The sequence below is a fragment of the Dipteris shenzhenensis genome, chromosome 26 (assembly GCF_047967505.1).
Source record: "Dipteris shenzhenensis isolate YYH24624 ecotype China chromosome 26, Dip_SZ_1.0, whole genome shotgun sequence".
Lineage (NCBI taxonomy): Eukaryota > Viridiplantae > Streptophyta > Polypodiopsida > Gleicheniales > Dipteridaceae > Dipteris > Dipteris shenzhenensis.
Window position 1 is genome coordinate 49,569,666 of NC_141621.1, and position 25,001 is coordinate 49,594,666.

The 25,001-nt window shown below is 42.9% G+C and overlaps 1 protein-coding gene across 1 annotated transcript in view; it reads right to left on the minus strand.

Moving 5' to 3' along the window:
* The window catches only part of LOC147885220 (uncharacterized), a 28,168-nt gene extending 3,393 nt beyond the window's left edge, over nt 1–24,775 (minus strand). The window contains exons 1-5 of the mRNA XM_087397322.1: nt 24,500–24,775; nt 24,034–24,273; nt 18,734–18,845; nt 18,464–18,638; nt 12,407–12,647 (exon numbers count right to left, since the gene is read on the minus strand). Of these exons, the coding sequence (XP_087253448.1) occupies nt 12,407–12,647; nt 18,464–18,638; nt 18,734–18,845; nt 24,034–24,273; nt 24,500–24,674 (943 nt within the window). The 5' untranslated portion in view covers nt 24,675–24,775. The remainder of the gene's footprint in view (nt 1–12,406; nt 12,648–18,463; nt 18,639–18,733; nt 18,846–24,033; nt 24,274–24,499) is intronic.
* Nucleotides 24,776–25,001: the final 226 nt, after the last annotated feature.

The window sequence follows — 25,001 nt, forward strand, 5'->3', positions numbered from 1 at the left end:
CCTTCGATCCCTACCCATGAAAGGAAAACAAGACTATATGCAAGGAATGGAAAAATCTTTCCAAGATTCTCGTCTTGGCAAAATCCCCTTGACCACCACCTTGCAAAGCAAGGCCATGCACTTCAAGTTTGGATCAATGATATTGAGACCCCCAAACCACCCTAGCCTAGTGACTTTCGAACCATCTAGCCCACTCCATAAAAAGTTCCTTATAAGCCTTTTGAGCTGAGTGATGCATTGCCTAGAGTGGCACCAACAAGAGCAAATAAACCACGTCGTGGCCAATAGTACCTAGGTAACAACCACCACCCTGGAAGCGAGGTCAAGTCCATTGCTGGAGGCATAGAGGTTGAGAAGATCAAACTTACATTCCCCAATCAAAAGTATGATCCATTGTGCTCTAGAGGATGTAGTTTTCCTAACTTTGCGCGATTTTTAACATCTAGTTTGTGTCTTGAATAAAAAAAATGTTAATAAAGTCCTCCATTGATACTTGAATGAATTTGATTACGAGTCAGCTACCTTTGGCGGCGATGAGGTACACCACCGAGACCCTAAATATTTCCGTTCATAATCCTCATTGGCAGGAGGAAGTAGGCTTTGAAAACCTTACCCGACCTAGTGGCAGACACCCCTCCCTCCAATGTTAAAGATCTCTTGTAGTAGTGAGAGGAGGGAAAGAACACCCACACCCGTCAAGAGGACACTCTATCGATGGGAAAACCAAGAACCACGTTGCCAAAGATAGAGAGAACAAACTCTACCTCTCCAAAATCAGCCAGAGGAGAAAGAGTTCCCTTGAACCAAGCACGGCACCGAAGTCCGTAAGATCCCTGTCTATAAGAGGACTGAGGAGGCAAGAGCCACAACCTTTCCTCAATCAATGGTGGGTGTCTGGAGAACTAATGAGAAAGGGGACTACTCGGACGAGAGGCCAGGACTTGGAAGGGAATCTAAAGGAATATCATACCTAGTCTCAACCAGAATTGGGTTAAGGGCATCACTGGTTGTAACTTGAACTGGGTCAGGGGCATCAATAGCTGCGACCAGAACTGGAATATCACTAGCCCTGACCAGAGCATGGCCCTAGGCAAGAGAAGGGGCCTCTTGATCAGTCGGTAATCGAGGAGCACCAACTCTAACCACTATCCAATGCAGGGCAACAGGTGCTGATGGAACACTCTGACAAGGATGAGCATGGGCCGCACTAGAAGAGTTCTTGGGGCTCGGGCAACGAACTCACATTGGTTGGGCACAGTGGGACAGTGGCCCAGCATGCTCCTTTGGCAGATGGAGTAGATTACCCATGGAGGCAGAGGCGAGGCTTGGAGCCTTAGCGCATATGCGAGGGGCAGGGCAACGGATGAGGGAGATTGACCTAGCCATCCCTGAGTCTTGGTGGCTTCGCGTGTGGATGGACAGTAGATGGTTGGGTCAGTTTTCTTAGATTGGGGTCCCCTTGAGGATGATGCAACGAGGTAGCACACAGCCTGGTTTTTCTCGTGTGGGACCTAGAGGCCTACTTCAAACACTCACTGAGAGAGACCCAGAGATGGATGGGAGTCTAGATGGGATTCATTGGCGGATGATCAGAGTGGTGGGCTGATTGGGGGAAGAGTGGCACATTGATCCTCCAAGCATCCTAGAGCAGGATGCCCCTAGATGGCGCCTCTGGCTTTGGGAGGGTAGGCCCTTGAGGGAGGTCCAATGGGATTTGGGAGAGTGGTTTTGGCCCTCCAAGATCGGCCTCGTCAAGCAGGTGGACGATGTGCCCTTCTTTTCTTACACCACACGGATTGGCAGGAGGCTTCAGATGGACTCTTCGATTTGGACCCCTTCAAAGGAGAGGCATTGGGTAGCCCAGAGAGTGCCCCAGGAGGTCCATTCCAAGTTTTGGACGCGTTTATTGTCCAGTTTGCGACCGAGGAAGATCTCCTACTGCTTTTGGCTAGCAGCCCACGGAGGCTTGCCCATTGGCCCGTGGTTGGAGCAGATGCCGGTGGAGTAGTAGTGTCATTGTTGCTCTGTTGGATTTTTGAAGACGATCCCTCACTGCCTCTGGAGCTGTCATAGTGCAGCGAGGATTCGGATGGGAACTCTCGGTTGAAGCTCGTTCAGGATCAGCAGAGCAAAGTTCTGGAGCATTTTCCTGATGCTCAAGAGAGGGGTAGCACTTCCACTCCCTCAATGACCTACATGCAGAGCCTTCAGAGAGACTACACCTAGGGGATGGTGGCTTGGTTGACCGAGGGAGGTCACGTGTTCCAGATTGATGAGGTATCTCCAACTTACCGGATACAGGGTCAGAGCATTCAGAGGATAGAGCTCCATGAGACAGTCCCTCCTGATTGCTCAGATCCTCATCCCCCTCCAAAGGATAGCGTGTGGAAGGTAGTAGCCAGTATCACGGCATGGAACATTTGGGTTGCTCGCTATAGTCTAGTGATGGGCGAGCATCCGGTTCCACCCTCGGCAACCTTGGTCGCCATCTGGTAGGATATCATCTACACCCTGCGCTCCACCTAGGAGCATGGGACCGCGGGCTCTAGGGCGATTGTCACGAGGCATGCACGTTTTTGCAAGGCTTGGCCTACAAGAGGTTTCTACATTTTTACTCCACAAGGGATTCGCTGTCTATATAGTCCCCCCACCTGGCTGATAGCCCCTGTACCAAAGATTCCCTAAGCAGTGAGCTAGGTTTCTTTGGAGCAGGCTGGTTTTTCTTCTTCCAGCCTTGATCCAGTTTTTTCCATACTCAGCACCTTCGGGGCTGCTGTTTTGTATGAAGTTTTTCAAGCATTAATAGAAGGTTCATTTCTTTGCCAAAGAAAAAAAAAGAAGAGTTCTCGGGCATTTTCTTCTTCTTTGAGCAATCTCTAGCGAAATGCCCAAAGGTCCTACATATCCAATGTTGATCCTCCCTGCCCACGATCTCAACTCTATGTCGAAAAGAGAGCCATTAGGACGTTGGAACATGATGTGGCCATCAAAAACATTAGGGCCAAACATGATGACCCTAACTTTGGGAACCCGATCCAATCTAATCACCTCCGTTGTTGCAGAAGAGGGTAAATCAAGAAGGCTGAGGATCATGAAAAGTGAAGTCATCTGCCTATCCTCCTCTACAGCTTCGCATGGAACCAAGCATCAAAGGGCTAGCCTAGAGCACTGTACTTGCGGCTCCAAGAGAATCAAAAGCCACCTGAATATTGTATCACGTATGCTCATTTTGAGCTTTGTAACAAATTTTTTTATATTTGTATGAGGTTCTCTAAGACAGAGAAAAACTTCGCTAGTTCTTCTACTCTTTGGCTTGGTTGAAAGAAGACTCTTCTGCAAGCTTTAATGCTGTGAAGTCGTGGGTGTATACACAACAGAAGCCAAGCCTTCTCCGAAGGGAAAGTCATGAATTGTCTACACCCTTACATCTTCTGATATTCAATGTCGAGCTGCAATGAGTGAGGCATGAAATCTTATTGCCTCTATCACAGCTGCTATCGTTGTGGCAGACGAATAGTTTGTCACTTTGTGGAAACCCTCCTTAGAAGATTTATGTGACAGCCGCATGCATCTTGAAGACTATAGGATATAGCAATTTATTCAAAATCATTAAAATTTTATTCTATACATACATGCAACCAAGTAATCATTCAAAATTACACTACATGAGCTTCTCCTCAACCTAAGGCACACCTAAATGAGAACATTAGGCATGGGTTAACGGGCCTCCAATGTTGTGATAAAGTGATGCCATTTGAGGGCACACTCCATAACTTTTTTTAATTTGTTGAAAACCAAAACGGATTGAAAATTTAGAATCCAAACTAATGGGACTACTGCATGGTGGTCTCAAAACATTGATATTTGTTGGTATTGGTATCTAGATTCACCCTAAAATGGAAGAAGTTGAAAAAGTGCAATTTGTGCATGTAAAAATGTATTTTAATAAATCCAACACTATTTACAATTTTGAATTGTTACTTTTTCCATGCAATTGCTTGCTATATGGCTCATAAGCATGCCAAAGGTCATTGCATTTAATAATACACAACATCAAACCCGATAGCGTGCCCTTTGGCCTATTTGTGTTTTGAACATTTTAGGCCACATTGCACTTGTTTGGGATATCCAATTCTGCTGATGTGTATCGCCGGAGGGGGAAAAATCAGCGGCTGAAATTTCGCTACTCCTGCGAATTTTAAATTTTCACACCTCCCACTCATCAAATCTTGAAAGATTAAGTACCTGCAACCTACCCCCGCCCTGCAAATAAAAAAGGCCAAGGTTGAGGTCAAAGAGTAAGGCAAAAAGCATCTGATCCCTAACGTATGATCTGGAAGGGTGAGACCGTGAATGTGTACAGGTGATGGAGCTCTTGAACTCCACATCCTTTTGAAGCTACGACTTATCTTTTGAAAAAATGCACGTTCTTGTGGCTAGTGGAAAGACCTAAGGATGATTGAATGGGTGGCCATTCGGTCAATCAAGGATGGAGGGCCGATTCAAACAATGTTAAGATCCATCCGTTGCCAAGAGTAATGAGGGTAGGGGCATAGGGAGGGGAAGAACTAAGAGGGGATGGGCTAAGAGGGGAGGGGAGGACAATTGTGGGAATATCTATGTTTGGAGAATATTAGGAAAAGTAACTCTCTTCGGGTGCTCCGGTGCTTTTAAAAGCATACGAGGATAGAAGTTGGATAAAAAGCATAAAAAGGACGGAAGTTGAAGGATCTGCGTAAACCACAAAAAATTGAACAAAGTTTACAATCAAGACAAAGACTGACCTTGGTACTGGCTACCACCAAATACGCATAGCTGAGGAAGAAGCCTATAAGACGGGATCAGGACCAAGTATGGCCATTTTGAGTTTTTAGAACTCCCATTTTAAGGAAGAAGCCTATAAGACAGGATCTAGACCAGGTATGGCCATTTTGAGTTTTTAGAACTCCCATTTGGACTCACAAATTCTCCTGCACCAACAAATGATGAACGATGTCTTTCGTGAATAGCTGGAGAAAGTTGTAGTGGTATTCTCAGACGATATTGTGGTATACAGCCATTCTCTTGATAGGCATGTCAAGCATCTTGACATTGTGTTAGCGACCATAAGGCCTGAGAAGTTGTATGCAAAAGACTTTCTTTAGTAAAGAACTCATGTACCTTGGACATAAAATTTTCTGATAGGGCATGTGCATTGACTAGGAAGATTAGGAAAAGTAACTCTCTTGGGGTGCTCCGGTGCTTTTAAAAGCATATGAGGACAGAAGTTGGATAAAAAGCATAAAAAGGACAGAAGTTGAAGGATCTGCGTAAACCACAAAAATTTGAACAAAGTTTACAATCAAGACAAAGATTGACCTTGGTACTGGCTACCACCAAATACGCATAGCTGAGGAAGAAGCCTATAAGACGGGATCTGGACCAAGTATGGCCATTTTGAGTTTTTAGAACTCCCATTTTAAGGAAGAAGCCTATAAGACAGGATCTAGACCAGGTATGGCCATTTTGAGTTTTTAGAACTCCCATTTGGACTCATAAATTCTCCTGCACCAACAAATGATGAACGATGTCTTTCGTGAATAGCTGGAGAAAGTTGTAGTGGTATTCTCAGACGATATTGTGGTATACAGCCATTCTCTTGATAGGCATGTCAAGCATCTTAAAATTGTGTTAGCGACCATAAGGCCTGAGAAGTTGTATGCAAAAGACTTTCTTTAGTAAAGAACTCATGCACCTTGGACATAGAATTTTCTGAGAGGGCATGTGCATTGACCATGAGTGGATCCAAAACGTGCATGTGGCCCGTTCCTCAAACGATAAGGCAGCTTCGAGCATTCCTAGGATTCATTGCCTTTCTTACGAAGTCGGTGAGGGATTATTCGTAGCTAACCTTTGACAAATCTCCTTAAGGGACTTGGACTTTGGTCAAACAGTACTATCTCCTGGTATGATAAATTTGAAGAGGCTTTCTAGACTAGATGAAGGAAGCACCTATATTGGCATTACCGGATCCTAGCCAACCATTCATGGTCAAAGGCTAATGCTAGTGATTCGGGGTAGGCCTGGCTTTATTTCAAGAGGACGGACCTGTAGCATTTGGAAGTAAAAAGCTATATGATACCCAAGTTTAGTGGCCATCTCCTGAGAAGGAATTATATGCGGTTATATAAACATTGAGAACTTGGAGACATTAGTTGTATGGAGCCGAGTATGTTGTATTGACGGACCATGAGTCTATCAACTACATATGTGATAGGCCTGAGGTGAGGAGAAGAAAGGCATGGTGGGCTAAGCGTACGCAAGACTTTGATATGGAAATTAGGAACCGGAAGGGTGGTTTGAGTTAGATTGCCGGTGCTTTGAGCCCGATTGGTGAGATAAGCTATTTGAGTCTTGCCGAGATAGGGGCTGACCTTTAAGACTCCTTGCGAGGGCTATGCTGGATGATAGTCGTTTCAATCAGAATTGACAACAGGTCCAAAAGGGAGCTCCATATAGATAGACCAAGACTTAGTGAGATAAGCTGTTTGAGTTTTACCGAGATAGGGGCTGCCCTTTATGACTCCCCGCGAGGCTATGTAGGACGATCGTCGTTTCAATCGGCATTGACAACAAGTCTAGAAGGGAGCTCCACATAGATAGACCAAGACTCAGGGGTCATACCATCCGTTCAAGTGGCAAGTGGTCAGCTCTATATTCATAATGGCTTGCTGTTCCGGAATGGGAAGGTTTGCAGTCCTAATGACATAGAGGTTAAGATAAGGATCTTATATGAATGTCACGACGCTCCAACCACAGGTTTTCCAGGAATTGAACCTATGACTTAGTAAAACAGACATTTCAATGGCCTAAAATGAAGGCTGAGATTACTGACTATGTTGTGAAATGCGAGCACTGTAAAATAAATAAGATGAACGCCTTATGGCTAGAGGATTGTTGCATCCTCTAGACATCTTTGGAAGTAAATGGGAAAGTATTCCTATGGACCTCATTGTAGGATTGCTGCAAACCAACGGGGCCATGATGCTATTTGGGTTGTGGTGGATATATTGACAAAGATGGCTAGATTTTTGCACACGAAAACAATTGTAAAGGGCCCTTGAACTAGCTCATTAGTTTTTTGAGTAGTTGTTTGGGCTGCATGGGTTGCCTTGCGATTTAGTCAGTCATAGAGATTCAAAGTTCTCTAGGAACTTCTAGCAGAAATTCTTTATAAAGTTGGCATAGGACTAGAGGACTTAGAACAATAGCCTGGGCCCAATTGGATATATTTAGCCATGACACTTTCTTGGAAGTAGGATGCTCTTGTAATAAGAGTGGCCAAGGCTACTCGGTTCGCATTCAGTGTGTTGATACCATTCATTCGTGTAGTCTGGATCATGAGCATAGACTCCTACCTGCTACATGGAGGATCCTGAGATACTATGTTGAAGGTTCCTGATGGACAATTCCAATGGTATGGGATGCCTGTGGTATGGGATGCCAGAGCTATAGGCATAGCCTTGTGGGAGTTTGATCCCTAGCTTGTGTGCTCGAAGGTTGTTGGGAGGTGGGCCACTTGTTGTTGATCTTTATTTTGTTTTAATAATCATGTTGGACTATGTTTAGGGTTGAATCCTAGCAGGGGTGTTTCAAGGGTCCCTTACAGGCTTGCCTTCTTCATGAAGAACTCCTTTCTTGACTTGGCATGCGATCTTGATGATCAATGGCTTTTCCAATGTATCATCCTTTCCCCCCTTATGAATTCCCCCCTTATGAATCCCCCTTCCCTTCCTATGGGGCTTCCCTTGCCTTCCGCTACTGAGTTGGTGCTATCAGCAGACGACCTTAGTCACCATTGGGGTTATGGCTGCCCATGCCACTGATCACCATCAAGCAAACCTGCCCGTCACCATCAAGGCCTATAGGAGGCCCTTAACCAAGGCCTTTGTTCTACAAGGTAGCCTAGCAAGCTGCAGCAATATTGCCCATGCAAGCCCTCCAACTCAAAATCCCACCATGTTGAACCCCCCTCCCTTCCTAGCCTCCTACGAAACACACTCCTCTCACATTCCCTCTCTACATCTACAAGAAACCAGTCCAATCCTCTAAAGCTCTATGGAGGTTGAATGGAGTGTCACGGGCTCAGAGGGAGGGTAATGGAAGGCAAAGGGTGCTTGAGGGTGACAGAGGGATCAAACAAAGGGTGACAGTTCAGATGGAGAACTCATACGGATGGAACTAGATGGAGGCAGATAAAAAGCAAGATGAGCCAAGGGGCAGAGAGTAGGAGTAGGGGCAAAGAAAAAGACAGAAAGAAAGTTTATTAACGTCTACGAAAGGCCAAAAAAGCCTATGAGATCAAGAGACTGAATTTAACATAAGTAACGCTCCATGTGAGAAACTCGAGGTGTCTATCACACCCAAAAACAAAAGAAAAAATAAAGTGCCAGAACATAGGAATGACATAAAGACTCGATATGTCAGCAATAGTTCCTGTCATGTCCTAACATGTATTGTGAACCAAGTGATAGTCATGAGTAGTCTGAGCTCCATGTGGGCCTGACTACGGTCCCCCTCAGGGGTCCTGGTGTCTCTTGAGCATGTCTGAGATCAATTATGCATCCTCAACTCCTCTCTAAAGGGCATATTTTGGGACGGCTTGAGGTTGCTTGTCACCCAGACGCTGCGATAAGGGTACCCTTGATCAAATGGGTGCTTGCAGGGCCAGTGTCCAATGACTTGGTGTACCTAAAAGTCAGGGTCTCAATCTCGGCGTCTCCCGACCATCTGCTCACTCGTGAATAAGTGAAGCGCAAAGCACGCACACACTTTTTTTTTTGGGTGAAATCCATGTGTTTATATTACAAGAAGTTGTCCCCAAAGAGGGGACATGAAATTACAATATCAAAAGATTTCATTGTAAGACAAGTAAACATAGTAATATATCTGATGAACACCCAAACAATCATAAAAAGATCGCATGAGTGACATTCCGAAGTAGTGAAACTTGGAAAAGTAGAATCTAAGAAGACTCTATGATTTTTGTGTTACCATAGAGTACAAAGTCCCCATTATCGAACCCAAGTGAAGAAAATATCAACCTCGGACCTCCATGGGTAAATCCCGAACAACCAAAAAAACGTGCCAAAGCAAGCTGTAGGAAACCGAGCTCGGAGAAGCTGTTGTAGAAAAAATAGAAAGCCACAAGTCATAAGCAATGAGAGAAAAGGTGGAACAAGGATTCCCTCAGACATTTGTGACAAACAGCAGGAGAAATATATCTATGTGCCAAGAGTTGGCCAAATGGAATATTCTCAAATATCACCCGTCATAGAAAACTTGTTGACAAAGGGGAATTTTGTAGGACCAAAGCTGCTAAAATCTTTTGCGACACCACTTGCATTTCCGATTCATAGACCAAATCTGATTTCCCCAATGTGAAATCCAAGGTGGAGGCATCATGACCTTATACAAACAAGCCATGTGATATCAGCCAACCATAATGGGTAAGTGAGAACCCTGGCGATGTAGAGTCCAATCTGTAAGTCGATAATTAAGCTCTAGCTCTGGTACCGGTAAGAAATATTGAAGCATTTGGGGAAGATATTGCCAAAGGGGTCGATAATGCATTCCCAAACTATATTGTCTGGCTGTTGATGGAAAGGATAATAATGTACCATCTACATGAAGCACATCACCCACCAACCAAATCCCTTTGGATGAAATAAAATATGAGCACCTGGGTTCTTGCAGACTAAGGGGACAATCAAACACCTTTGACCAGTGCAGACTCTCAACACGCAAGAGAGCTGCAACCATGCCATTTAAGATGAAAGAGAATTTATTTCCAATCTGAAAACAACCTAGAGGCAAAAGGGCAGCCCTTAACTTTGCCATCAATATATCCCATAATGAAATCCCCGTGAGTGGGATGCCAGTGCCCAAAAGCATGAGTAGTCAATTGTGAAAGTGACGCATCATAGCAGCCCAAGGTTGGTCACCCTGCTGAAATTCCAGTATCATCTTTCCCTTATGTACCAAAATATGAATGTGAATATTCAAAATATTCAAACCGCCGTCATCTTTGGCAAACAAAGATGCTCCATAGAGAGTAATCTAATGCTCTTACGGCCATGCTTTGAGCGCCAAAATGTCTCCATACGAATGGACATAAAAGACATAATATCCTTCTTATTAAACATCATCAGAGGCAAAAGAACTGAATATAAGCAACCAAAATTGACTACACAATACATAGTAGAACATGCAGTGGCCAAGTGGCTAACTTCCAATATTCCAGTTTCTTTTTAAGCTTTGGAAGCAAAAAATCTGTTTGTTGGTGGCAAGTGACTGTCCATCCCAGGGGATAACCAAGATGACAAACAAGCTGATACACATAATAGCCTTCTTATCAAACATCATCAGAGGCAAAAAGAACTGAATATAAGCAACCAAAATTGACTGCACAATACAGAGTAGAACATGCAGTGGTCAAGTGGCTAACTTTCAATATTCCAGTTTCTTTTTAAGCTTTGGAAGCACCCAATCCGTTTGTTGGCTGCAAGTGACTGTCCATCCCAAGGGATAACCAAGATGACAAACAAGCTGACACAATTTCTCCAGGCTGCAGAGAACAGTGACAGTCTTTATCACGCAAAGGCAGAAGCTTTGATTTTTGAAAGTTTACCTGCAAGCCAGCAGCCAATCCATACAAGGATAAAGCACTCATGGGTTGCAAAAGATCCCTCTTAGTATTCTTTGGAGTGAAGAAGGAATCATCTGCATAGCTTGTGAAATCATGGGTTTTCTTCCATGTATCTCCAGACCATGCAAGGTATCAATACCCACCAGATGATCAGTATATCGAAGCATCAGATGGATAGCTATTCCATAGAGCAATGCACTAAGAGGGATCCTTCTTATTAAACATCATCAGAGGCAAAAAGAACTCAATATGAGAAACCAAAATTGACTGCACTATACGGAGTAGAACATGCAGTGGCAAGTGGCTAACTTCCAATATTACAGTTTCTTTTCAAGCTTTGGAAGCACCCCATCCGTTTGTTGGCGGCGAGTGATTGTCCATCCCACAGGATAACCAAGACGACAAACAAGCTGATTGGGCAACACAATTTCTCCAGGCCACAGAGAACAGTACCAATCTTTATCATGCAAAGGCAGAAGCTTTGATTTTTGAAAGTTCACCTACAAACCAACAGCCAATCCATACAAGGATAAAGCACTCATGAGTTGCAAAAAGATCCCTCTTAGTATTCTTTGGAATCATCTGCATAGCTTGTGTAATCATGGGCTTTCTTCCATGTATCTCCAGACCATGCAAGGCATCAATATCCACAAGATGATCAATATATCGAAGCATCAGATGGGTAGCTATTGCATAGATCAATACACTAAGAGGGCATCCCTGTCTCACTGAGCGATGCAAGTCCCCTAATCAGAAATGTCCCCAGGCAAGATGCCAGCCACTTTACTGTCACTGTACATCCAATAAAACCTGCTGCATTCTATTGCCAAATCCCAGAGATTGCAATGTCTGAGAGATAAAGTCTCACTGTGTTGTAACAAATGCCTTGGCAATGTCTACTTGCAGCAAAAGTACATTCTGCTGAGTGTACTTTGCATCATACACACACACATGGGATGAGGGAGGGGGCAGGAAATTTTAAGCCTCTCCTCCCCACCTTTTTACCCCTCTCCGATTCACACTCCACTAACTAATTGCTTTTCACATGAATTTTGGACATAATAGCTCCTCACTCTTTTAATCCACACATATTTGATTATTTTTTCAATATTTTCATCAGTTAACCTATACTTGTAGTCTTTTTTTTAAAGGCTACAATAACTACGTAGCTTTAAACCCCCACCTTAGAAGCCCATTGTATTTCTGATCACAAGATGAAAAACATCTGCACCATTTATTAACCACATTAGTATAAGGGCACGAGCACCCAGAAAGACAACATTCCAGCCACTAGTCTGTGTCCACATTTTTGTACCTTTGAATGGCTGGTTTATAATATAAATTAATATTTAGGAGGATGCACATTTAATGAGGGCAGCCCCCTGCAATCATGCCAGAGGAATGGCAGAACTGCAAGGCTGCCCTCAATAATGAGCCCCCTCCCCTCTCACCTTGTTTTTAATCACCCCCTCCCTTACCCTTTTCACCCCCTCTCATGCCCTCCCCACTAGTTTTGCATGGCATAGTGGACAACAGTTCAAGAAACTCGCACTATGACGTATACAAAAAGACGAGTGCAAAGATAATGCATCACACAAAGGCAAGACAAGTGCATGTACGTTTTATGTGTAAACTATTGTGATAAGCTCAAATAGTGCCAAGTATAGACAATAACCAGACTGTCATATGCCACACCCATCATATCCAGGTTAGTATCACCTGCTCGGGGGGAAGATGGAGGTGAAAGAAATGTTGTTGAAGACCCAGCCCTGACAGCCGAGTACACAACTGACAAGATAGTTGTTAGCATCCCTAATATAAGTGTGCTTGTCGATACCGCGGCAGAATGATTATGAAGACCATTGCATGCATAGTCCCGAGGTTCACTTGAAAGCCCGGTGTAGCACACATAAGCACAGTAAATGGATATGACTGCTGCTGGTAAGAGGCTTCCGTTGACCTATTAGCAACAGGTTAAAAAACAGAAGGGGGCTGTCTTTAGCAAAATAAAATGGCAGTTAGGAAAGCCATGACAATAACCAACCTATCACAAGAAAACCAAAATCAATTTTTAAAACCATCTTTTTGCACCAAAAAATTATCCAGATTTGCATAAACAAATAACATCAGTAGAAAATCAAGCCTTCAATAAAACTACAGATCTAATGTTAGATGCGGAAGGTGGGCTGCAAAGGAAGCACTTCGGTGGCAAACGATAGTGATTTTTCACATGAAAAGAATCTGTCCTGGTGTATGCTATGTGACAGTCCTGTTGGGGAGCTACCTCTATTACGACCTCACGAGCAACAAAAGCTGAACGCCCTGAAATTGATTCAAGAGCTGGAAATCACGGGCTACAGCACAATTCGTAACCACCCAGCCTGTCCCTATAGCACAAGCCAAAAGATATTGTACGTTTTCCTTCCTGCATGCTTTGCTACAGAGCCCACACCTCCCTAGATGAGCCTAGATGCCACATGTCATCATTCTAGGGCCTGACTTTAATACACCATTTTACCCCACCCTTGGAGTTCTTTTAAATCCATTTGCCCCTAGGCACATTTCACAATTGATGCATTAAGACCCTTTAGCCCTAGACTCACCTAGTCTGTACAGTTCACCCTCACAAAGAACCTTGACAATAATTCCTTTGACCATTTACATAAAGCACAATAAAAGATATACAAAGTTTGGTCACCTAAAGGAAAATATCCACCCCCCTTCCGAGTACCATCCCAACTAAAGCATGACAACCTCTCTCTTAGCTAGCTAGAAGAGTTTCCACAAGATTGATGTAGAAGCACTTAAATTCCATCAATCGAGCAACATTCCAGTCCCTCTGCACCCACTAAGCAAATATCTATGGTAACAGTTGAATTATTCGCAGGACCGTGGACACTTATGCACGTTACGTCACACATAAGCTTCACTAGTCTATGATTTGGAACTGATACGTTTCAATCCTCTGAGGAGAAACGGAAGCCAGGGTCCAAACGTGTCCAAACCAGCTTACATCAAGCACTGTAAGAGCTGCCAATATAGTTAGACTCGCTTATCAATATGCCCCCCTTAAAATGAGCAAACGGGATGCCACGATAATAATGCAACTGACCCATATCTGTCATGGCAAAAGATTTCTACAAATCAGCCCGTAGATGGCCCAGTGATAAGCATGTCATCCACATAAAGAATCAAAATGAGCAAATTTGCTCCACACTTCTGGACATAAAGTGCCGTTTCTGTGGCTGTTTCTGAAAAACAACGCATATTGAATGTGCATGAATCTTGGTATGCCATGTCCGAGGTGCCTGCTCCAATCCATAAAGGGCCTTATGCAGCCGGCATACCTTATTTTTAGATTCCTCAACCTCAAAACTAGGAGGTTGGCTGACATAAACTTCCTCAAGCAAGTCACAGGTTGTCTTAATGTCCAGTTGATGAACCTCCCAATGCCTGTGAGCTGCAATAGCTATGACACACCAAATGGTAGTGATGCGTTGGTGTGTGGGAAAATGTTTCTTCAAAGTCGGACTTTGTAGCAGTCTACTTTCTTGATGAGATCAAGTACTTTGTGTCATGGTTATATGCAAAATCATATTCAAATCATAATAAATTAAACTATCCTCAATGTCGTAGCAAAAGCCTGATAAGACCACTCAATGTAGTAGACACACCTTGAGGATCTAGCACAATCTTGTCAACGTTAATGCATCTATGCTATCCCATTCTTCCATCTTATCACCATCTAACTCCTTGCATAAAAACGCAACTCTAGCCTCATTCTTGATTTGAAAAAGAGATGCCTACTGATCACATGCAGCCTTTGCTATCCTACAACACCAATAATGGGGGATAGACCTCTTCGCTGCCAAGGCAATCAAAGCATGTGCTTGTGCATCTCTCCCATCCCATCAGATCTGATCCTAAGTAGAAGGAACTGCGGTAGCAATGGTAGATAATCTAGATGTAGCAACAGTCCCACCACCCAAGGTAGTGGGTGTAGTAGCAACGGTGCCTGAGATATTGGTCTCACATCTATTCTTGCAACATATCCACAAAGGTTTTTGGCAAACACAAGTGGCGCACCATGTATGACCACATGATAGTTCGTGCCATTGAGCTTATCCTCAGTTGAAATCTTCCCAAGCAAAGCCATTGCAAAATCCCTGAATAAAGAAATGTGACTCTGCACAAATACAAGTGCCCAAGACTCAAGGCTATCACTGCAAATGAGCTTGCTGCCCAGAAATCTAACTGCAATGTCTACAAATGTCAGGTAAAAATGACGACAAATTTCTGCAAGTATGATTGCCCAAAATGTTACTCAAAACGGGAGCCAAATGCACAAATCTGCCCACAAATGCACAAAACTGGAAATGTTGGCCTGCATATGTCTGGCTGCAAGAGGCTAGCCTGCAAAGTCCATCCTAGAAAACTCTGAGCAACAAAACTTTGTCTTGCAAAACTCTGCAAAAGTGACTGATTTACACTGTGGGTACCTGAAAAAAAACCCCAAAGGCACAAAGGCCAAATCCAAGAACAAATGGAGAAAAGCCCCAAATTCTTAGAGGGCAAGTGTGCCAAAAAACAGGGCAAATACAGGAAAATGCAATATGTCACCATACCAGTGCAATCTGAGTCCTGACTGCAATGTGCTGTCAATAGACCCAAAAGCCCCAATGTATAACAGGTCTAGCAATCAAAAAGTCAATTGAGTTGACTAAATCTGCCAATGCAAGCTACAGACTGCAAATGGGGGTTGAACTGCAAGCTGAACTAAAACTGGAGTAGAGCTGAGCTTGCAAAGTGGAACCTAAACTGAATCACTTGCTATCAAAATCCGTATTGTATGGACAAACTGTCACAAATCTGTACGGATTGACAAAATGTGTACAAACTACTAGCCGCTGAACTGTATGGATGATGGGATGTCAGAAATTTGCAAGTCCATACAGTCATACGGACTATACAAATATCCGTATAGTTATACTGCCAAGTATGACGTGTACAGACAAGTATGGCAGGTGTATGGATGTGTTTCCTATAGTGGCACAAATATATGACGTCGTTCAGCAAGGCGTACATTACGAAATGATCATGGATCTGTAAGGAGAAGCAGCGCAGGTCTATACGGAGCTGACAACAAATTGAGGCGATTGTGAGTGACGATTTGACAGCAGTAGAGAGGCGTAAATAAACAGATGAAATGGCGGCACAAATGCTTTGCTGTTGGCACCAAATTCACCTGAGTAGAGCTGCAACCATTTGTTGAATTTGTGCTTGAGCAGAGCTGCAATGCATTGCAATGCTCCAAGATGGCACAGGACTGGCAGAAGCTAGTCACGAAGTAAGGAGGCAGCAGGTCAGATCAAGCACTACTCTGATACTATTGTTGGTGGTGGAGACAGTCAACACACAGGAAAACATGAAGTTGAAGCAACGTACGTGTATTACAAGAATCATAGACTAAACTGAAAGTACAACATAACATGATAATACACTAGCACTAGGATTGCGTATCGCAAGTGGACCAAGTGTCCTAACTGGCCTACAAGGCTATACCAAGGCTAAAGTGGCAACACTTCCTGTTTCATTGAGAATCAAGATCGAGGCCAAACTCCTCTCATAGGCATTATGCTGAGAAGTAAGTGCTAGAGGGACACACTCTCCCAAAAGCATCCACATGAGGTTGGGATGGGCCAAATGACAGTATTGAAGACCGGCCTCTATCACCTACACAGTGGGCTGCTCACTAATAAGCTTCCCAAAGGTGGAAGGCTCTAGGTGGTTGTGCAATGAATATTTTGCATGTTGGCATCTTGTGTGGGATTGCAATAAAATTTCCATGTATCAGTGTACCTTGGTGCTCTACAGACAAGGATGTAGCATTATCGTGCCTTATGAGATCACCATCCTCAAAAAGAAGCTGATTGTATTTTCCTTCATGATCCTCAACTTCTGTTGTGGCAAGTTTGCCTCATCCCCAACTGTAGCCTTACCTTGTTCTCCTTCAATAGCACTTCCATGTGCATCTTTTTCATCATCTTGCATATGTGCATTACCTTGTTGCTGTGCACCAATGCACTAATGGAAACTGTAATTATTTAGATCAATATGGTTGTGCAAGGGCTGCTCACCATCAATATTACTATGCCCATTTCCAAAGTGTCATAACAGCCATCTTCCTTTTGATGTCCTTTGTCTTAATAATTTTGGCTTTCAAGCACCTCTACTATCATAGTATAGCCAATAAATAACATGCTGCATTTTTTCACCAAATCCCAAACATCGCATGGTTTGCAAGACAAAGTCCCATAGTACGGTATCAAATGCTTTAGCAATGTCTACTTGTAGTTAAAGTACATCTTGCTAAGTGTACTTTGCATATTCTATCCCAACACAGGTATTGGCAACATTATACGGCATATGTCTATGAGGAGTGATGCCCTATTGGGTAGGATGTAGACCATCATGCAGGAAACCTTTGATTCACTTAACCACCATTTTAACACGCATAAGTGTAATAGGTCTCCAATCAGCAAATGATTCACAGTTCTTTTTTGGGAGCAGCTTGACCAATCCTATTTCCAAGCATCTAGCATTTGCTGATTTTGCCAAGCATATGATCATATCAAATAAAATAGGCTTCGAGGGAATCCTAGTATGTAGACAAGAACTTTACAGTGAGACCATCCTAACCTGGCGACTTCCATTCGCCACATGATTCTATTGCATCAGTCAGCTCCCTTTCTGTGAAGGGTGACTCAAGCTGCATAGCCTATGCAGGAGAGATAATAGGAAGGACATGTTGTAAAAGCTCTTGTCTAGTCAACAATACCTCCTATGAGTGGATATCCAAATGGCCACATTGTTGAACAAAGTGAGTCACACAAGCCTGAGCAAGTTGCACCCATGAGGAAGTTCAGTAGCCATCCAATGTCGAAACTCAGCAAATGTTTTCAGATTGCCTCTTATAGTGTAAAACTCCATGCACGCACACAGACTTTTTTTTGGGTTGAAATCCATTTGTCATTATATTACAAAAAAGGTCCCAAAGAAAGGGACAGCCAGTTACAAGCATCAGAAGATATCATTACACAAACACAAACACTTTTTACACATATACATATACATATATGTGCATTGTGCATGCACACGGGCACATACACAAACAGAAACACTTTGTTGTGTTTTTTAGGTGAAACCATAAAGAGTACAACCTCACATTCACTTGCTTTATCATTCGTTGTCTGCACTTGGAGATAAAATTTCAAATTTAGTTGACGTGCATGTAAGTGTGTGTACACACATATAGACACACTCACATGCCTTGTATTTTCAAAGGGGGGGGGGGAACTGTAAAGAGTAGCATGCACGCGGACACATACACAAACACAAATGCTTTGTGTTTTAAAGGAGAAACCATAAAGAGTACTACTGCACATTCGCTTGCTTTCTCGTTCCTTATCTGCACAGGGAGAAAAATTTTCAAATTTATGTGTTTACTCAAGTATATGTGTGGGTGTGCATGCATGTGCATGCACACACATATAGACACACTCATATGCCTTATGTTCTCAAAGGGGGGAACTGTAAAGAGTACAACCTCACTTTTTTGGGCAGAAAGAGTACAGGGATGAAACAATGGAGAGACCAGTGATGGCCCTAAACCTGATACATTTAGCACTTCTACACATAATCATTCAGAAAATAATTCCATGTACAAAAGACTAAGAAAGTGTACATCAAACCTGCCTACAAAAAAAGAATTTATACCTTGGGATGGAGAGATACTATTGAGAATCCAACTGCAAGAATCAGTGTCATTGTAATAAAGAATAGATTTAAAGAGCAATTTTCACCAGAAGGGCTGAACCAATAGTAAAGAAGCCCTGATAGTGCAAAGGTTGCCAGATAACATACTACAGATGAAACTAGCAATGCAACATACCTGCATATACAGAGTTAAAAGGATATGACTCAGACATGTATAGGTTTGGATATCAATACTATTTTTCTCAAATCCTTTCATACGAGCTCTCATACCAGAATTGTTCATCTTTAGCAACCCATGCTGAATTCCAGTTATGTGTGAAGTCCAGCAAGATAATCACTTGGACCAGCAAAAACAAGCCAGACCCAAATATCGACAGCACCCCTGCACAAACCAATGTCGAATGTTTCAAACATGAATTATGGGAAGTCAAAGTATAAGGTAGCTTGTGAGAACAAATAAGATTTTTGAATCGCTTATTTCTTTTATTGGTCCAATTTTCAAACTTTGTTCATATGCAGAAAAGTAATTTATATTCAGCAAATAATAGGGGTTTTTTAAAGATAAATATTCCTCTCTCCAAATGTTTTCCAGTGCAAATTAATTATGATCTTGTTATTCCAGAATTACTTCTTTTAGCACAATGAAACAAGATAGAATCCTAAGAAATCCCTCATACAAAATCCTTCAGAAAACAAATAAGGCTGTATTCCATAGCACAACTTGCTGAGGCATGTGTTTCTTATTTTGCTCAACTTTTGGGCAGGTCGATTCTCCATCACGAAATGTGATGTCAGCTTGACAGGACTCCTTCAACATGTCAATCCAATTCTATCTCCACAACAGGCTATGTAGCTTGAATTTCCTTTCACGGAGAGCAAGTTGAAAGATGCCATTCAAGCTTGTGGGAAATGGAAAAGTCAGGGTGGGAATGGTCTCACGGTGGAATTTTATCTACAGTATAGAGATTTCACCTAACCTTTACATACTGTTGTTCCTACATTTTTGCTTCATTTTCACTTTATTGTTTGTACTGGGTAAAAAATTACTGTAAACACGGTATCCGCATTTTGCAATGGTAATGGAATTGCTGATCGTCGAATATGGTTAATCATGTGTCGGACAATCAAGAGATGCCAGCTAGTTGGAAGAAAGGCTTGGTGAAATTTCTTTTCTAGATTGGAGATTTAGTGTTCTAGAGTGCAAAATTTTCAGAGGGCTAATGTAGTGGGGCGCTTAGGTTCCCTCCCAAGTTTACCAGTTAGCTGCCAGCTCACCGTTTCCTTTACTCCCATCCTTGTCAACATGAAATTCCCCCTTTCCCTGGAATCATTAGCCATTTCATGCTGCATGTTTTTGGGAATCCGTGGATTGATTTGGTGCTTCGTAATTTCACGTAATTGGAGAGTGGAAGTGCCATGAAGGTCCTGTCGGTGAATGTGTAAAAATAAATCATGATCCCACTGTCTTGAAGGAGGCTCGCACTCGATTGGCCTTTGAGGGTATGTAAAATATCCTGACAAATAATTGAGAGTGACTGGGAGGCCAACATTTGGGTCCCATGTAAGGCTTCTGTGCATCTGGATCTCCAAATCTGCCCTGCAGTAAGACTAGTGATGATCTCCCAAGCCCAGTCTATACAAGGAGCCTGTGGAGACAGGTATTGCATCTAGAGTAGGAAGCTAAGAACACCTTTGGAAATGAGAATCACCCTGTCTAAATTTCATCTAGTAGACACAGCGCTTCAAGAATGGACAGTTATAAAGGACATGTACGACATCAACAACGCAATAAGAATCCTTGACCTCAAGACGAAACTCTACAACATGCATATGGAGGAGGGGCACTCAGTACAGAATCAATAAGATGAAAGTAGTGAGGGGTCATCCCTCAGCAGCTCGTCAGCAAATAGATTTGGCTCGGATACCAGGCATGCTCCCCAGGAGCTATAAAGGTCTTGTGACAACCATGATTGCAGGGCAGCAGTTGGCACCAGCTACTTTCAAGGAGCTAGTGCCCCTACTTCCACGCAAAAAAGCTCGAGAGAGGAAGTTTGACGAATCCAGAGACACAGCATTTGTTTCACAAGACAAGAGTAAGGGCACAGCAAAGGACAATGTTTGCTCAGGATGTTCTGGGAGCAAAGATGACACCACTTTGTGAAGGACGAAGGCTAGTGCTAAAGGAGAAGGATAGATTCATGTACGAAACTGCTGCATCAATGCAATGCCACTCTCCAAGGTCCCATAGAAGGTGCAGGAGTGGACAACCACCATGAAGCCAACGCATGACAAGCGAAGAATGAGGGTCTATCCACCATATACCATCACTGAATCCTACCACTCTGATCGTATGAAGAACGACAGTCATCAACAAATGGGATATAGTACCTTGAGCCATCACACCCTTTTTTGAGTTGTTCCCAAGAGTCAAATGTACTTGCTCTGTCAGACCAGGCTCTTGCTTGTTTTCGAAAAATCATTTTCAAAGATTTATCCACAGAACCCTCAATATAAGTAATGCGATGACAATAGTCTTTTGAACTCAACTATCCAATTTGATTTGCATGGTGGCCCCATGCCTCGTTCCCCTATAATTTCCTTCATGTAGTATTGGGATGCTGAGGACTTTGACCATATTGTTTTGTCATGCCCTTACTTCTCGCCATAGTTACAAACAATGTCTAAATTAGGCATTGACATCAGACCTCAATCACATTTTTATCTTCCTCGAAATGACCTGCCTCTAATTTCATAACCTCCTCTGTTTCCCTTGAAAGTCAAGAAGACTTTGCAATGATTATATTGATTGGGTTTTCCATCTGCCTTTATCTCGACCTCTATTTGACGTAACCAAAATGTGTATTCAAGTGGGTCTCCCTGTCTGAATTGATGTACTTTATATTCTCACAGCCTTCTCCGAGTTCATTATTATCACTTGAAAAAGTTTTTATGCTTTTCTAGGTCCACCAGTTGTACTGACCAGTTGTTGGTGTCTCCGACACTAAGCACCTAAGCATGGCTACTATCATTTGCATCCAATAACTTGGTGAATCCATTTTATGTATATTAACACACCATCATGTGTTCTTTGCCTCCTACATACTGGCAAACATGCCCCATGCTTCTTTTGATGTCTTCACATTTTCAGTTGATTTGCAAAGGTTGTTTGATAAGATAAAAGGTATAACTGACATTCTTGTCCCGTACTATGTATTCTTTTCCAGCCTCTTTGCCTTTTCATCACTTTCAAGCTTGACTTCGACTGGTACAAACACTTGAATTTGACTGCTGTTGACTTTGACTTTGACTTTGTAGGTTTTGCTATGACCGTTGACTTGGCTGAGCTCTAGGTTACCTTGAAGTGTGGTTGCAGTTAAATGCCCTGTAGTGCAGTTTTAGGTAAATCCCTTGTAGTACACAGTTCATGCATGAAAAAATGTGCAGTCAATGACCTGGCAGAAGTGTTTGTTGCACGGCACTTGCAGGTCCTTTATCTGCAACTCCCCCTATTCATGCAGTGGTATATACCTAGATGAGTCCAGGAACATGCCCAAACTCATCCTCTAAAAACACAACATAGTGCAGTTTCAATCTCATGATAGTCACTCATAAGGTTGAAAACCATAAACTCCATCACGCATAGCAGGGACTACCTACTATGACATCCCCACTGATGTCATCAGTGCCCAACAGTGGGTGTAGACCATAGTAAAAACATATGCTCTCACACATACAAATCCACACACCCACACATACTTGAGCATCCATTTATACAAAGTCTTCGTACTGAGTTTCTGTCGTCACTCCAGAGGTGAAGGGCAGACTCAGCAATGACGAAGGCTAGCAATAAAGGAGAAGGCTAATCAAAAGGTAGTCCAAAATTCCTTCATTCAAGCTACAACTACTTGTAGTCCAAAATCCCTTCATTCAAGCTATAACTACTTGTAAGTTGAGAAGGCTAAACTATTTCATTTTAGTCTCTCACAGACAAGCATCTAAATCTAGCTTATAGGGCAACATACCACTTAAGATAGAAAGAATTATCGCAAAACCAGCACGAAGGTTCTTAACTGCCATTCTTGCTATTCATGCAGTGGTAGGTTTCCTTACCCTGTTATTAGGCTCAGCTGTTACTAATAAGATCTGTCATTCTAAGGACTGTGGTGACTATGGTATGTCTTTTATTGACGCGCTTATCTTGCTAGCCACCAAACTTTGAACCAGAGCTGACTCGTCCACAGGCTTATCCTGTTCCACTGCCAAAGCCACAGTGCTTGACAAAATTTTGAGCTGTTGACAAAATTTGCACCTCTACCTGATGAAAACAGACATTTGAATGTCTGCTCCTGCGGTTGCCAAGCTTCATCTAATGAAGCAACAGCGTGTTTGGCATTTGCGCCACCCTGCAATGCTCCTTCAAACAAGCTTCTGTGGTCTTTTGGCTGACGTTGTCAATTTTTAACTGCTGGTATATGCTGCTTGCCTCCAGGACACGTTCTCTTAATCTGTTGATAAAACTCAATGTTCTTGTACGTTTCTGTTATAGACATTTGTTCCCTTTCGCCACTGCTATTACATTTCACCTGCAGGCTGCTAGCTCTCTTCCAGTATCTCAACAAAGATCCCTTAATGTGTTACTGACATCTTTCTTTATGGACTATCCTCTCCCCTCATGTTGGATGGCCTTCAATGCATACCCAAGCCTATGCTCTGGGCACTCACACGTCTTTGATGTAGAATGACAGGCGCTCTCTGACTTCTGAAAGTGTTCTCGTCTCCTCAATGTGCATGCTTCTCCTGACTATTTCCTTTCTATTCTTTGTATGTTTTCAAATCTACTCCCCTTTCTTTGAGCATCTTCCCATGCACCTGAAATCCAGCGATTTTGCTGGTTCCAAGGCCAGAAATGGCCCTCCCATGTTGTGACGCCAGCCCTCTTGGGTTTGGCATCTCAATCCAGATCTGGAGAATTCTAGGAGCCAACCTCAGAAGTGGACATTTCTAGAGGGCAGCAGCAATACATTCAATGCAGGGTCAGCAACCAGTTCACCCTTCTGCAGCGCCAGGTTTCACCTACGCTTCACTTGCAGCTGGAGGTGTCCAATGCACTGTGCAAGTTTGCATTCAGCACAATTCTGCGCTGCAGGTTTTTGCCAAATCTGACCCAGGTGAAATTTAAGATCTATGAGAAAAGAACAAGTAAGGTATGTTCATTGAACATAACTTCGAGCAAAGAGGAAAGTGCATATTTTGGGGCAAGCTTCACACGAGCCAATAAATCCTAGCTTGAGAGTTGTCCATGCCTATTGCAAAATGGCTGAGGATTTATATAAATATGTCAAATCTCAGAAAGTATATACCTCATGCTGATGATCAAAGGCAGAACGTTCCCACCTAACCATCCATAACGTGTCTTCGTTAAAGTTTAGAGGTTCAAGGAGACAGAAACTTTACAGCAGCAATGGTAGATGATTTCCTAGTCTCATGTTTTATCTACTAACTTAACCAAACAAACTTCTCCAGCAGCTGTAATAGAACAAAAGCAGACAGCGATGGAGTCGTAAGCTTACCGTATACTGAAACGACCCCATTTGGAAGGAAAAACATCAACACAGTCAATATGAACCAGGCAATCAACTTGAAAGTCCATCCTCCATGATGCCAAGAATCTCGCCAATCCTTCTCGTCCTTTACTCTTATCATAATTAATGCAAAAATTGTGAAGAAAAAGAAAGTGCCAAGGCTCACACGCAGGACAGCCTGAGATTCCAACCATTCATTGGATCGTGTTGTTGAAGAACCATTTATCCCTGTTAAACCACAAAAGAAAACGAGGATGATTAGAAGGAGAAAGAGTGTTACTTTTTTCCCCTTTTTTGCAAGAGTGACATATGGCTGTTCGGCATGAGAACCAGTAAAGATCCAATCTACTTATCAAGTCGATGAGAATATCAGACTCCAAACGTGAACTAGCATATGTGAGAAGTTTACGGAATCAAAACTTAATTTTGCGCGTACTTCGCATGAGAAACTTACAAGGGATCCTTCTGATCAAAGGTGCGCCGCATTCTCGAAGAATCCATGCAATAAATAAGGAGAGAGCGAATAATCCGCAGTACGCGATCCGAGCCGACCTTTGAGTTAGTTTGCCGGCAGCTGAGGCGAAAGCCCCACAGCAGCAGGTGCCACAACAAGATAATGCTGCGCCCATTCCCAATTCCAAGGCGTGGCGAAGATAGGAACTCCCACAGAATTCAGCCCTTTTTGGAGAACGGCGGTCACTTTAGTAGTGATGATGGTACAAAGTCAACGTCAAGGTAGAGCGTATTCCCTTTTTTATTACGGCGGGCAGAAGTTTCCCTTTTAAGCCACGTGTCCAAGTCTCAAACATTGATTTTCAAGGGTGTCAATCATCTCCTCTCTTCTCTTCTCTTCTTCTCTTCTATCTATCTATTCTATCTTCTACCTTATTTTCAAAGAAACACGTGTCAGCCTCTCAAGCCTTCCACGTGTCCTCTTCTTGAGGCTCCTCTCCTCT